This window comes from Triturus cristatus, chromosome 3_1 (genome assembly GCF_964204655.1).
Source record: "Triturus cristatus chromosome 3_1, aTriCri1.1, whole genome shotgun sequence".
In the NCBI taxonomy this organism is placed as follows: domain Eukaryota; kingdom Metazoa; phylum Chordata; class Amphibia; order Caudata; family Salamandridae; genus Triturus; species Triturus cristatus.
In genome coordinates, this window is record NC_140583.1 from 1033820902 (window position 1) to 1033836138 (window position 15237).

A 15237-nucleotide genomic window follows, 5' to 3' on the forward strand; every position below is an offset into this window, starting at 1 on the left:
TATATCTGAGCGCCGGCAGAGCGAGAACTGTAGAGAAAGACACAGCGTATAGGTCTACATCCCTGAGGCCGACCTCGCAGTGAGAGGAAGCCAGAGTGAGCCAGGTAGGCACAAAATGAAAGTGCCACTTTTATCTAACAAAAAAGACAGGAACAAAGAAACAAACCCCCCCACCCACCCACCGCATCAGTTCAGATCAGACAAGGCCGTCATTCAAGTCTCCACACAGGGGTCGCAGAACCAGTTAGTCAATTCCCCGATGCGCCCGGAGGCTCTTGAGGTACGAGGCGCAAAATTTGCAAATATTTCGGGCACGTAATTTCCCTCATATCTTTAGAGAGGATCTGCAAAAAGGGAGCTAAGACCACCTGTTGCGCTGCCAGCAATGCCATGGCTATTTGTTTACCTCTCAGCAACTTCAGCGGAAAAAACTTAGGATGGGGAAGACCTAGCAAGGTGTGTTCGGGCGTACGCGGCAAAGTGATCTGGAAAGCTGCATCAATATCATCAATTATTGCAGTCCAATAGCACACTAGTTTGGGGCAGCCCCAAAGCAGAGTGCCAACAGAACCACACCCCCGCCAGCAGAGGTCTGACTTGGAATTGTCCCACCTCTTAATGCGCACTGGTGTATAATACCAGTGAGTAATAGGCAGATTCGGCCCGTGCAGTGTTGGAAGCAGTATGATCTGCCCTGTAAAAAATGTGGTCCCACTCCTTTTGCGATAAAGGCCTCCCCAGGTCAGTTTCCCATCGAACCTGCACTTTGGTGCGGCGCCTCTGCGTTTGTGAGGTGATTAGGGCACAGAGTTCAGAGATGAGTTTCCGATCGTCCGTTTTACACCCCAGCCATTTTTCGAAGGACGTCAGGGGACGGGAAATTAGCCCGAAATTCTCCGGCCGCGTAACCCAGTGTTCAACCTGCACGTAGTGAAAGGCATCGGCCTCCAGCAACTCATGATCCCTACACAACTGAGGAAAGGGGATCACAGCCCTGTGATCAAACAGGTCACCTACCCGCTTACAACCTTCCTCCCGCCATCGTTGGAAGATGGGATGCGCAACCTGGCGGAAAGTTGGGGTTATCGACTATGGGTGACAAAGGAGAGGGAAACGTCATCCACCCCTTCGGGCCCGCAAATCGATCCCACACTTTAGGAGTCGGGGAAGTAATCGGAGAAGAGTATAGCCCCCAAGCTCTGTGCCGACGTAGAAGCCACAGCTCCCGCAATATGTTCCGGCAAGCCACTGTCTGATCCATAAAATTCTTGCTGGAAAGCGGTCTGTTCCACTCCGTGATGAAGCAAAGACATGTTGCCTGGTAGTAGGCGCGCACGATGGAGAAGCCAAGCCCTCCCTGCGCTTTCGGGGAGGTCACATGCGCAAGCGCAAGGCGTGGTTTCTCATTGTCCCACAGGAATCTATTAAGCAGCCCCTGGAGTTTGCGGAGGGCACCTGGCGGCGTGCCCAAAGAGAGCATTTGGAAGATATAGAGGATGCGCAGTAGAACCGTCATCTTCACTGCCGCAAGCCAGTTAAACCATGCCAATTTGAGACAAGACCAGGCCACCAGGGCCTTAGCCGCCTGTTCCAGCAACAGAGAGTAGTTAAGAGCGGCTGTTTTAGCAATGAAAGGGGTCAAACGAATGCCTAGATAGGTAATACCCGTGGATACCCACTGAAAGTGAAATTCTTGCTGGAGGTCCTGAATCTCTGCCTCCGGGATAGAGATATTAAGAATTTGTGACTTTGTGAAGTTAACCTTAAACCCCGCCAACTCTCCAAAGATAGAGAGCTCTGTCGCCAAGTACCGCAGAGTCGTCCGCGGCTGCGTAAGAGAGAGGATGACGTCATCAGCATACATACTGATTTTATGGGTGTCCGTTCCAAACTTCAAACCCACCACATCAGGTTTGGAACCAATGTGCTGAGGAAAAGGCTCCATATAGCGCGCAAATAAGAGGGGAGATAAGGGGCAGCCTTGTTGCGTGCCCCGGGCAATAGGGAACAGGGCGGATTTGCAGCCATTAACCCGCACCGTCACCCTGGGGGAGGCGTATAGACCGCGCACCCATCGAGTTAAATTGTCCCCAAATCCAAATGTACAAAGCACCGCAAATAAAAAATTCCAGTCTACCCGATCAAAGGCCTTCTCCGCGTCTATTGACAGCAGAAAGGTCGGGGTACGCGATCTATGAATAATGGACATGGAAGGAGTCACCTCCCTGGTATCGAGGAAGGAATTCAAAAGCTTTGTTAAAAGAGGAGCCAATGTCACACAGAACTGCTTATAGAATAAGGCTGAAAAGCCATCCGGGCCAGGCGATTTAGCCACTTTGAGCCGCGCAATTGTCGAAATCACCTCCTCGAGACGGATAGGAGAGTCTAGATCATCGGCCGATGACTTAAGTAAGGGGGTGATATTACTGGAGGACAGATAGTCTCTTGGATCGGGCAAAGGGGCGTCTTCCGTCGAGTAAAGGTTGGGGTAAAATTGACAGAATGTATCAGCAATCAGGGCATCCGTGGTATGTTCCACTGCATTCGTACCCCGGATGACAGGGATGGCAGACATCTGTGCCTGTGCTCGTAATCGATGCGCCAGCATCCTCCCACTCTTATCCCCACTGAGGTAGAATTTATGCCGCAGCCGCAGGAGCGCATGTTCAGCCCTATCCAGATCCAGATGCTTCAGCATATGGCTCCGTGTTTCCAACTCCCTCCACACCCCGGTGCACTTGTGAACCGCTTTCAGTTCCTCAACCGCCGCCTCTAGCTCCACACGTTTCTGTTTGCAGAGTTGCGTAAAAGACGCAGCAACCGCAATAAATTCCCCACGAACTACGAGTTTCAAGGCTTCCCAGACCGACGCAATGGGCGTGTTCTGAAAGATAGAGTGCTTAATAACGGATCGGATCCTTTGAATGATATCATCGGAGTGAAGCACGGAATCACGAAGGCGCCAGCCCAGAGGAATAGAACGTGCACAGAGGAGGGCATTATCTGAGAGGGATCGAGGAGTAATAGCCGCAGTGCGCAAATGAGGGAGAAGAGATGTAGAGGCCAGAGAGTGATCAAGATGGGCGTATGTTTTGTGTGCCGCTGAAAAGTAGGTATAGTCGCGGTCTTTTGGGTGCTGTATTCGCCACACATCACCTAATCCGCAGTCAGAAAGCCACTGTTTCCCAGCCCTTGACAATGCCCCCGCTTGGTTGGACCGCAGCCCCGACCTATCAACCTCCGGATCCATTACCAGATTTAAGTCTCCCCCAATCAGAAGCGCTGAATCCGGGGAAGCAAGAGCCTCAGATAGGGCCAAGCGCAAGAAGGGTTCCTGCCGTTCGTTCGGGGCATATAAAGACCCCACCATAAAATGCATGTCCCCCCATTGCACCCTGACTGCCAGGAACCGCCCTTTCATCTCTGCTATCGTAGAGACCAACTTGCACTGCGACCGTGCGCTAAAAAGGATTGCCACCCCATTGTGTTTGGACTGGCCCGAGGACCAAAACTGCAGTGGGAAGCCCCTATCCCACATACGCTTGGTATCTTTAGGCAGAAGGTGGGTTTCTTGCAGTAAACAGATATCCCCCCCAGCATTCTCTTAGAGGGACAGTATGGCTAACCGATTGACCGGATTATTCAGCCCTTGCACATTCAAACTCACAATAGTCAGGTCCCTACTCATCGATACAGAAAAGAAGGGAGCATCTATATACCGACCCCAGACCCCCGGGATCAACCCTAAAGGAAATCAGCCTCACCATTTGGACTATCAGCCGATCACGGCCATGAACTGATGCGGAGCCCCAAAAAAACACCCCATAATAACCCCTGTCGATGACATAAAAAATCCCTGAGCAAGACACAACAAAAACAAGACAAGAAAAATATCCTACCACGGGACTGTCCGATCCAGATTGCCTCTCAAGGTTTTCGGTACCTGGGTATCTATATCACTCTTGACCCGGAGGCCCGCTATGAACGGAATTTGCTACCCCCCCTCCAGCGCTTGAGGGAGGACGTGGTGCGCTGGCGGCGTCTGCCGCTCTCGCCGCTCGGCCGAGCGGCCTTGTTTAAAATGATGTCCCTGCCGCGCTTCCTCTACGCCCTCCAGAATACTATGGACTTGGTACCGGCACGCTATTTCCGTGAGGTGGAGGGCCTCCAGCGGCGCCTGTTCTGGGACGGGAGGCCGCGCATTGCTCTGGCTAAATTGACGCTCCCGTGGTACGATGGGGGGGTCGCCCTCCCGGACATTAAACGGTATTACTGGGCCTCCCAACTGGCTGCAATTAATCATGGCCTTTACGGGCCCGCCTTGAACCCGGCATTTGAGATGGATAAGATGCTCCTACCCGGTGGCGATTACAATCGCGCGCTCTACTCTGGCGCGCCCGACTCCCGTTTGACGGGACCGACGCGTGTCATGGTGCGTGTCTGGCACGCGGCTAATGCAGCTATGGGGTGGAAGGACCGTTTGACCCGGGCGTCACCGCTGTATGCGTCTGAGAGGTTGGGCTCCCTGTGGACGTCGAAGGGCTTTGCGAAGTGGGACACGATCGGAATCAGCACGGTGGGAGATCTCTGGACGAGGGGGGGATTCAAAACTTTTGAGACGCTGCAGGCGGAGTTTCAGCTGCAGGGCAGTGAGTACTTTCGGTACCTACAAGTCCGCCATGCGCTGGGCTCCGTCTTCCCGGATGTCGCATCCATTCCGGAGTCTTCCCCCCTGGAGGACAGAGTGCTGGATGGCCATGTACCGGACAGCACGATCTCCCTCATATACAAAAAACTGATCAACGATAGATCGTGCCTGCTGACTAGTCTTCGCGAGGCCTGGGTTGCCGACGGGCTGGAGCTGGACGACGAGGATTGGATTTCCGCGGTGGCCTCTCCGAAAGAGGTGGCCATCCCGGCTCGCCTTCGTTTCGTCCAGCTCAAGATCCTTCACCGGGTGTACGTGACGGGGCCAAGGCTTCTGCGTATGGGTTTTGCTGGTGACGGACTGTGTAAGCGTGGCTGTGGTGCGTTGGCGACTTTCATGCATATACTGTGGGAGTGCCCGAAGGTGGAGCGATTCTGGCGTGGTGTGCATGAGGTCCTGCGTGTGGTGACGCGTGTCACGCTGCTGCCTGAAGCGAGGAGATGCTTGCTGAATGTATGGGAACCGAATGACTATTCGGTCCCGCAGACGCGGTGGGTGACTCTGGGATACATGATAGCTAAGCGTGACATTGCTCAATTGTGGGGATCCCAGAGGCCCCCTGCGGTGTCGGCCTGGAAGGAGCATATGGATTGGTGTATGTTTCGTGAAAAGGTGGTGTATGTGGCGAGGGGTAAGCCTGGGGCGTGGGTGAAACTCTGGGGCCCCTGGAACGCCTACCGCGGGGGTATTTGTGAGCCACCACTGCTACCGGCTGCCTCGCCTGCTCCGTCTCCCTAGACTGCCCCCCTCCCTCGGCCGCGGGCGCGCGGTCCCCCAGTCCCTGATCTACTCCCATTCCCCTCCTCAGAGTTCTGCTGCTGGTTCGGATCCCCCACTTATGGAGCACGTGCTGTCACTCTGGATTGCGGGTTGCCTTGCGGGTGTGGTTTTTTGTGTTGTTTTGTTTTGATAAAAGGGAACCGTACTGTGGGCATGGAGCTATGCGGCCTGCAACATTGATTTCTCCTGTTTTGCTAATCTGCACTGCCAAGAGACTCTTACTGTATGTATGCAATATGCTTTTGTCACTCTAGCGGCCGGCCGAGTGGTTGTAGGCCCATACCTGTAACTTTTTCAAACTGCAATAAACGGTTTCAAAAAAAAAAAAAAAAAAAAATATATATATAATCTAATAAAGCAATATTCTAGGAAAAAAAAAAAAAAAAAAAAAAGACAAGAAAAATACAAAACAGTGAGCACCCAAGGAAACAAGTTTGAAGGTTGTCTCCTAAGAAAATCCCCGCCCTCCAAAAAGAAAAACCCCTGAAGCAAAAGGGCAAAAACTGGAACTCGAAGGAAATGACAACAGTTCGTCTCACTGAACAAATGTTCAAAGGGGAGCGGCGCATCCCTAATTGGAACCATAGGGCACCTAACAAGTCCCCAGCACGTCAGGGAGCAGAGAAAGTGTGTGCCGCCGAACGCCTCCTCCCCTCCAGCGCCAACAACTGAGCCCAAAAGGATGCCAAGGTACGTGAACCAAGGGACATCAGTGTTGTCGGCCACCTGCGACACCGACGAAAGGACCGCCTCTCTTACCAGCCGCCTGACAGATGCATCCGGCTTAGAGCTAGACGATGAACCCCCAACCCGCTGCCAGTCCGAGGAGCGCCTGCGCCGTCGAGTGCGAGCATGAGCAGGCTCAGGAGGAGTAGAAGGTCGGTCCAAGCCCAGCGCGGAACAGGCATCCTCTAGGGAGGGAAGTTGCAGTAGCTTGCCGTTGAGCTTAAAGATGAGGCGGAATGGATGACCCGAAGAGTAAGGTATACCCCGTTCTCTGAGATGATTGGTAACAAGCTTAAACGCTCTGCGCTTAGCCAGCGTGGAAGCCGCCAAGTCCTGAAAGATAGCAGGCTGATGACCTCGGAACTGCACCGGATGCAGGTCTCTGGCTTTGCGGAGGATTCGTTCCTTAATTTGGAAATCGTGTACACAGACAAGGATATCCGGAGGGGGAGCCTTAGCACCGAGCGGGAGACCCACCCGGTGGACCCGGTCCAACTGGACCTCCCGACCCCCCTCATCACCCAGGATCTGCTGAAACAGGGCACTGATGTAGGCACGGAGATCATCTCCCTCTTCCTTCCACGGAACCACCCGAATGCGGATAATATTTCGTCTGGAGCGATTCTCCAAATCCTCTGCGTGCGCCTGGAGATCCAGATTCTGTTCTTTGAGTCGGATCATCTCCTGTTGAAGTTGGTGCAAGTCGTCTTTCCTACCCAGGTCATATTCCTCCAAAGTCACAACCCGCTCTCTTTCTTGCGTCGACATCCCGCCTGACATCCTTAAGATCCGAGGAGAGCTGGGAGCGCAACTCTTGAATGTCCTCTTTCATGGAGGAGAACAGCTCAACCATAAAAGCTTTGGTCGCTGGCGCATCCTCATCATCCAGTGCAGGGGACCTGGTGTCGGGCTGCGAAGCGGGCGGGCCAGGGGCGGCCTGGAAAGGGCCCTACAGGGCCTGGTCTCTTTTACCTTTATTGGACGACATGGTGCAGAAAAGTGGCGGCGAACTGCCGCAGGGAAGCCCAGACTCAAGCAAGGGGAAGAAGCCGTTCCAGCCCCCGACAGGGCCCCCCCCACAGGGCAGGCCGTCGGGAAGCGAGTCACGGAGGGGTGAAGCAGGCCACGACCATGAGGGCCGAGCCGGCAAAGGAGCATTTACCCCAGCACCGCAGCGCCTGGGAACAAGCAAGAGCAATCCAATGAGGAGGCACCCCCGAAGAGTGCACCACGATGTGGTAATAGCCAGACCTGGTCCCCAAAGTCCCACCAGGGGGGCCCCAGCCACCAGCGAGCAGAAGAGAGCACACGGCCCGTCGTTCCACCTCCACCCGCCGAATTACGGGCCGACCACAAACCTCACCGGAGTGCGGCAGATCATGAGCCCCAAGTCGCAGGCATAATCCATATGGGCAATAGGCCACGCGCGTCACTCCAGGTGTCGCCTCCAGCACGCGTCCCCAGCCGGCACCAGCCTCCTATGCAAGCAGGAGGGACTGGGGGGGCCCAGGAGCCGACAGCCCCCGCCCCCACAATCAGCCACAACGGCGTCCGCCAAAATGCGGACCGAGCCCCACCACAGGCAGCAGCCCGCGCTCCTCACCTCCACCAGCAGCGCAGCACAACGGTAGATGCGGAGGCCCTCGGAGCAATCAGGGCTGCCGGCCGAGCGCCGCTCTCTGCACTCTGCCCACTGCCCCCTCCTCTCATCCGCCTCCAGCACGGGCGCCGTCCGCCGGTCTGCGGACCCATCACACTCACCGCCCCTCCGCTCCTCACCTCAGCCGCCCAAGTGCGGGTGCAATAGGACTCCTCCAATAGCAGCGGAGGGCCCCCTCCTCACCCGGAGATCTTCTCGGCCCGAGGGCCTGCCGCCATCACAGAGCAGCCGCGCCACCGAGGAAGCAGAAAATGACGGGCGCTCCAGAAGCTATCACCGGCCGGCGGTCCACCTACAGGGCAGCGCAAGGAGGACCCAAGTATCCAACGTCTTCCCAGGGGCCCCCACGCGAAGCAGCAGCCAACCTCAACGCTGCCGAGTCCACCCCAGGGTCCGCCGTGCCGCAGCAAGGCCGGGGCCGGGCAGGCCAGCTCTCTGGGATAAACACCGGGACAGCAAGAAAGGAGCCCGCCGTTTATGCCAGGATGATCGCAGGCAACAATTCACCAGCCTGTAAGCGCAGATGGGCAGAATTGGGGGCGATAATCAAGGCAAATGTCGGGCGGCGCTGGAGGGATAGGAAAACACGTCCTATCTCGCCGCCATCTTAGCCACGCCCCCGAGACCTTTCTTTTAAAAGCCTCGTCAGGTCAGAGTTCACAAAACAAGGAAGACAGCAAGAATATCAAAACAATTTAAAAAAGAACTCCTCGGAAAGCAATCTGCTGCATCCCTGTGGTGTGCAACCACAAATTAAAGTAGTTGAGGGTAAAAAAGGTCCACCTCTTCATCGAACTTCAGCTGGTCCAAAAGTTCTTAAAGGGGAAGCACTATTACAGCAAAAGACCACTTATGATGTTGTTTAAATTCTTTACTCCCAAGTCGCCTTTTAGTTTGCCTGTACTTTTAGAATAGCAGGCGTTGGAAATTGTGTATAGTGATTTTTGATACAAAACAATTCCAACTTCTAAACCCACACATGTTACAAGTATGAATTGAAACACATTTAACATGAAATAACAGAAAATGAACAAGCTTGTACAATAGTAAATGAAGCGAACTCACCTTGAATTATTTTGTTGACTAGGTGGAAGCACACTATAATAAACTGGCATCCCTGTTGTGGGTAATACGCCTTGATTGGACTGGTGGTTGGTGATTAAAACAGGCTGTTGATACGTCTGCTGAGGCATTCCTTGTGAACCTTGCTGCATGGAAACCTAATCGAGCAAAGAATATAAAAGTCTGTATATTCAAAACATAACAAGAAACTGCACTGGCGAGGGCAACCATAACAAAAATCAGCCCAAGACATGTGATGTCCCTACAATACCTGCAATTTTTCCTGGCACTTGTGTTTTATTGGGGGAGATGCTTATCCGAGCAACTTGAATCTGTGCTGACATCACATGTTTTGTTTAATATACACATTTTAATCTAAGCTTAAATGTTCTGCTGACTTATGGGGACACCACATGTGAGTAATTCAGAAGGGGGGAAATGCTTAGATCCTGATGCATCTGTATAAAGATTAATTTGTAGGGATATATGTTGACTCCATTGTACAGTGGGTTTCAACAGCTGCACTGTATTATAATGTGGTGCAGGTTCACTTTTAATAATACTAAGTGAAGGCAGCAAACTACTGCTACACACTGAGGGAGAGCGAGTGTATAGGCAGCAGCTTAAGGAAGATAACAGGACACACATGGAGGTTAATAAAGTTGCTTCTTCGCTTTACCACCTGTTCTCTGTATTCTACCTTGCTATTATCAGACACACCTATGATGAAACATAAGCGAGAACCAAATACTAGAAAGAAGGAGAAAAGTAATGATAGACTTGACCTTCAATGGTGGCTGATGCAATGCAAGTGGGCATGATAAATAATTGGTTAGAGCAGGGGTCTCCAACTTTTTCTATAGTGAGAGCTACTTCTGATCAGTGAAAATCATTATGAGCTACTGAAGGCCAAGCAACTCGCACATTGTTAATAGACACCCAGTTTAATTGACTTTAAGCCCAATGTCCATGGAGCCAGATACTATGGTTTGAACAAAAAAAATTGACTACGGACAGTATGGCAGGACTGCCATGTGTGAGCGTGGTCTTCGGGGACGTATGAACATGTGTGTATGAATAGGATATGACCGCTAATGTCATAAAAAGGCCCTAAGTGTTTATGAGTGACAGAGTTTCTGCTGTATGTACTTGTGGCACCGGACATACCTTTCGCCATATGTGGCACCATTACATGTATAACGCTAATGGGAGAAAATAGCAGAAAAATGTTCTGCAAAAATGTTCAGAATCTGGAACATTTTTCAGCAATTTTAATTCCTACCACTGAAAATAATGGCTGTATTATGTACTTGTAAATATGATACTGTATCAAGAAAATTAAATTGAACAGTTAACTTGGTTTATATAGATTTTATAAAACTCATTCAAATTTTCTCCCATTTCCAAGTGCCACATTTACAAACACCAAGCATCTTGCTCCCTGCGGCCTGCAAACAGGGTGACATTTATTACACAAAAATAAATTTGTTTAAATGGGAGGAATTTTAAGTGAACAAACATGCTTCATAAAACAGTAAGACATAATTGGCTTAATTAAAAGTGAAGAAAAACATTAAGATGTAATACAAAAAGTTCTCTTCACTTTAAATTTCTCCCATTTGAAAAAAATGACAAATTTTCAGATATAAATATGACACAGCGTCTATTGGCCAGTGGGAGCAAAAGGCCTGCAGCTTGTAAATGCGACACTTTGAAATGGGAGGAAATTAAAATGAAGAGTTAATCATTAAGGTTACTTTTCATTTTAATTTTCTTCCATTTAAAATCATTCAGGAACATGGTTTTGTTCTCATGCTCCAATATTGAGTCTACAAGGACATTAAAGGTTAAATACTTCAGATTTTTGTCTTTGTGCCCCAGCCTGGCATTGAGCACTGCTCTTCATCAGGCCCAGCTAGCTGCAGCCTGAGGATAATAATGTAAACCTAGCCTTCCTTTAACTTTAAAAGAAAAATGTGATCCTGTGCTTATTCAAAAATGTACTCAAGGCTGTGAGCTACTCTGAAGGTATTCTGAGAGCTAATGGTAGCTCATGATCGACTGGTTGGAGATACCTGGGTTAGAGTCAGAGGTGGAGAGCAGCAGTAAGGTAGGTCAAAGTAAAACAAAATTTGCAATGTGGCTGGGAGCTGCTGACTTGGAGACTGGTAGGTCAATATGCTGTGTTTCACTGGATCACCTTGGTCCTGACAGGTCAACAGACTCTGATGATTGCAGGGGACTGGTGGCGGGCACTCTGTTAGGGACTCAGCATTAATATAAGCTTCATGGAGAGGGTATGGCACAGCGGCAAGGGCGGCTGACTCCGGAGCGCAAGGCTCATGGTTCTATCCCCGTACCGGCGGCAGCTCAGCACCATGTAACTCAAGGCAATAGCGCACTTAATCTCGCCGATGGTCCCCAGCGCTTGAGACCCCTTAGGGGTGAGTAGTTTGCGCTTTACAAATAAAGGCTTTATTTAGATTTTTGTACATATGCTTCATGTGTAGTTAATCCTTAGGCCATGCCTCTGTTACAGCAGCTTGTAACAGGGACACTAAAGGACAGTATAGCGGACTGCTTTTATGGAATCCTGCTGTCGATCAAGCTATGCCTAGCAGGTTTGACTTACTTCTTGACTTAAATTTCTTCCTAAAGCATTTGAGAAATAAGTGAATCAGCAACTTTACACAATCATTGATGACAATGACATTCTGGATCATACCTAGAATTCCAATCCATCTCAGTACAAAGGTTGCCTTTGCATCAGTCCTCTATCGGCCAAGGATAATTACAAATTAAGGGTGACTAGATTCCAGGATTATGTGAGACCTCTTGACTGCTTTTGATACCACATCACATTTATTTCAAGTCTTTATTACTTTGGAATCAGTAAGGTTTTGGGTTTGATACCTTGCTTTCTCACTGGTCAGATTGAAACCATCACACTCCCTCCCCTCAAGTCTTACATCCAACACTCATTCAGTGTTTTGTGGCGTACATCCCAGAGTTTGACTTTGCTCCATTTTTGCACCACCCCTTTGGTTTTCCTGATACAATCTTTTGGATTTTCCTTGATGGCACGTACAGCTGATACTCAGATTCCAGAACTGCATACATGCAATAGCTGAGTGGATGAAGAAAATCTGGTTGAGACCCAAGCTCTGGTTGTGCGCACTGCACTATGATTTAATCCAGTGGTTGGTTGCACTCTGAATCTGGTGTCTCACTGCAATGTTTAATTTCCTAATTGGAAAGTGTGGGAACTCATACATATTAAATGCAACCATCTTGTTTTTTTGCAAAATGCTCAATTGTGGTTACTTATTAACCACTTGGATACCAAACTCCTACCATTGTCTAAGAAAGCTTGATAGGTGATCAGTGCCAGCACCTTACCAGTACTTTCATGCTTCGTAAATATAATAAATAAATTATAGCACACGCAGTACTTAAAAGAAGTAATTTGCCTCAGAAAGGAGTCAACCCAATGCTAACCTGTCCTTGTTGCAGGGTTTTCTCTTTGGGATATGTGTATGCCACGGTTTTTGTTTTTCCATACAGTTTGTGTTAAGACATATGGCTTTTGCAGTCTTCTCAACTCTGAAATGTTTTATTCTCCCTGCCCAATCAGTTGCTGTCAGAAGTTGCATCTGAAAAATGCTCTGAGTTATGACACCGATCAAGACTCATGTAGCAACAGCATGCATCAAAAGATCTACAAAGTGAACCAATGAAAACATTTTAAATTAAAAACTATATCTGTGAATACAGTCAAACTACCCACCTGATAGGATGGCACAGACGGATACTGAACCATCACACCCTGAATGTGATTTCCTAGGTTGCTGTGTTGGCCACTGGCCATATTTGGACTCTGGGACTGTTGAACCCCAACTAACCCATGGAAGGTTTGCTGCTGGTTAGGCATAACAGCCTGGTAACCTGGAATTAAAAACATACATCTCAATTTTATGTTACATAAGAGGAAATCCACTAATGAACTACACCAATCATTTTATATTTTAATTTAAAGCAATAATAATTACAGGTAATGGTCATTCCTCTAAACTACACCTTGGCATCAAGTGGCACCTTCTGAAATACTTATTAACATTGTGACAAAGTAGATATCAAGCTGGGAATTAAGTTAACAGACATACAGGTTTCAGCTTGGAACAAGAGGCCACCATATGTCGTCGATTCTTTTTTAATTTACATAGTGCATGCCATAGCAGAATGTATTTCAAGGGTTGGGTGCAATCAATTGGAATTCCTCTCAAAGGCATTCAAAGCATTTCATCCTGTTCATCCACCTTTGAAATCGCTATCTGGTACTAATCCCGGAAGCTCTTCAGGTTCCACAAGTCACCCCGGTTCATAGATACCCACAGTCACCATGGTCACAGCATCCTTCCAACAAAGACATTATGCCCCTCTTCTGGGCCTGTATGAATACTCTAAAAGGAATTGGTAGGTGTTTGTGGATTTTTATGCATGTCTCTCAATATTAACTGAAGTCTCAGTTTTTGTTTAGGAGTACAAGTTGTGGTGTTGTCAAGAATTCCTGTCATACAAGGGAAACACGCCCTTATGTAAACAGGAGAGCTGTTACATAACTCAAGGGAAACACGCCCTTATGTAAACAGGAGAGCTGTTACATAACTCAAGGGAAACACGCCCTTATGTAAACAGGAGAGCTGTTACATAACTCAAGGAAAACACGCCCTATAAAGGGAGGAACCGGGAGGTACAAGGCTGTCGGATATTGTGTTTACACCGACGTACCTGCTTCGTGAAGAGCAGTGTTCCGGAGTGGTGCTCCAGTAAGGCAAGAACGGAGGTAGGTCGAGTCGTTACTCCCTGGGCCGTGTCTTGCCCCATCGTCACCTGTGAAGGACCCGGAAGCTCTACCGGTCAACCATTGAGCTTCGCTTTTTGACTCGGCTGAGTCCAAGCGCAGTGGCGCTTTTGCTGGTTGGAGTCGTAACTCCCAGCCCGACCAGAGACACAGGGACTGCCAGCTGTAACGCACACCAGGAGGTGTTTGCCGCGTTACAGACTCGGAAGTCCACAGGATCGATCGAGCGGCTGCTCTCGGTTCAGTCTTCTTGCTTGTGATTGGGGTATCGGTGACGCATCACCAGGAGGTGACTCTGCGTCCCGGTGCAGTCTGAGGAAGAGGTTGAGCGGCTGCTCCCTTCAGGTAGAGACCCCGGCTGGGTGTTTCCCTGACTCCTCGATTCTCCCCAACACTCTTCGTGCCCCTCACAGCCTACCGATTGGCATTGTCGGCCATTTCATTTCTGCCCTCTGTTGGCATACGCCGGGATCGGCGTATATGTAGAGGACGGTTAGGACCATCCGTGCTGTGGGCTGGTAACGTACTTAGCCTGGAGGATTCCAGTGACTATAACTTTTGTTTGTTCTTTGCATTTTATTTGCCTTCATTAAAAGAACTAACCCTTCACAAGTGGTTGCGTCCTCATTGTCGTGTCTGTTAAACGATCCTGAGACGTTCAGGGCGTTACAAAATATCCGACCTTAATAACACTAACTGTCTCCCGGTCGATAACAGACATGGCAACACTTGATGATGTGCTGGCTGCTGTAGCGGCCATGCAAGTTGAAGTGGCTGCCTCTAGGCAAGAAACAGCCGATGTAAAAGCCAGACTGGATGCTATCCAATTGGACCCGCTCACGCCCAGCACCTCCCTCACGAACCAGACCCCTGCGGTAGTGGTGGAAATGCCGGTAGCCATCCCCTTGGCAACACCAGAGAGGTACAGTGGGGATCCTAACACAGTGCAGGTATTCCTCACACAAGTGGCGCTACATTTATCGTGCAAACCAAAGGCGTTCCCCACGAGTCAGGCTCGTGTGGCTTTCCTTATATCCTATTTGGCTGGAAACGCGGCACAATGGGCCGTACCTCTGGTGAGCAGGGACGACCCCCTCTTATGTGATTGGGGTGCTTTTCGCGAGGAATTCCTGAAGGTATTCGACAGAAGGGCTGACTCGTACACGGCGGACCGTGAAATGCTTGAGTTGAGACAGGGATCCAACGACCTGGTGCAGTATCTCAACGCGTTCCGAAGGCTGGTTGCGGAAACCAAGTGGCCTGTTGCTAAACAGACGGCGCTCTTCCATCAAGGGCTGTGCGATGAGCTCAAGGACGCCGTGGCTCATATTGACCCTCAACCCAAGACATGTGAGGGCCTTATCAACCTGGTATTACGGCTGGAACATAGGCTAAGTGAAAGAAAGGGGGATCATGGGAGAAAAGGAAAATCCCTTCCAT

The 15237-nt window shown here is 49.9% G+C and overlaps 1 protein-coding gene across 12 annotated transcripts in view; it reads right to left on the bottom strand.

Annotated features, from left to right (window-relative positions):
• The window catches only part of R3HDM1 (R3H domain containing 1), a 532254-nt gene that overhangs the window by 163412 nt on the left and 353605 nt on the right, over positions 1 to 15237 (bottom strand). For all 12 annotated transcript variants that reach the window (XM_085645759.1, XM_085645754.1, XM_085645751.1 and 9 more), the window contains 2 exons: positions 12724 to 12881; positions 8940 to 9094 (listed from right to left, as the gene is read on the bottom strand). In XM_085645759.1, coding sequence (XP_085501885.1) covers positions 8940 to 9094; positions 12724 to 12881 — 313 coding nt within the window. The remainder of the gene's footprint in view (positions 1 to 8939; positions 9095 to 12723; positions 12882 to 15237) is intronic.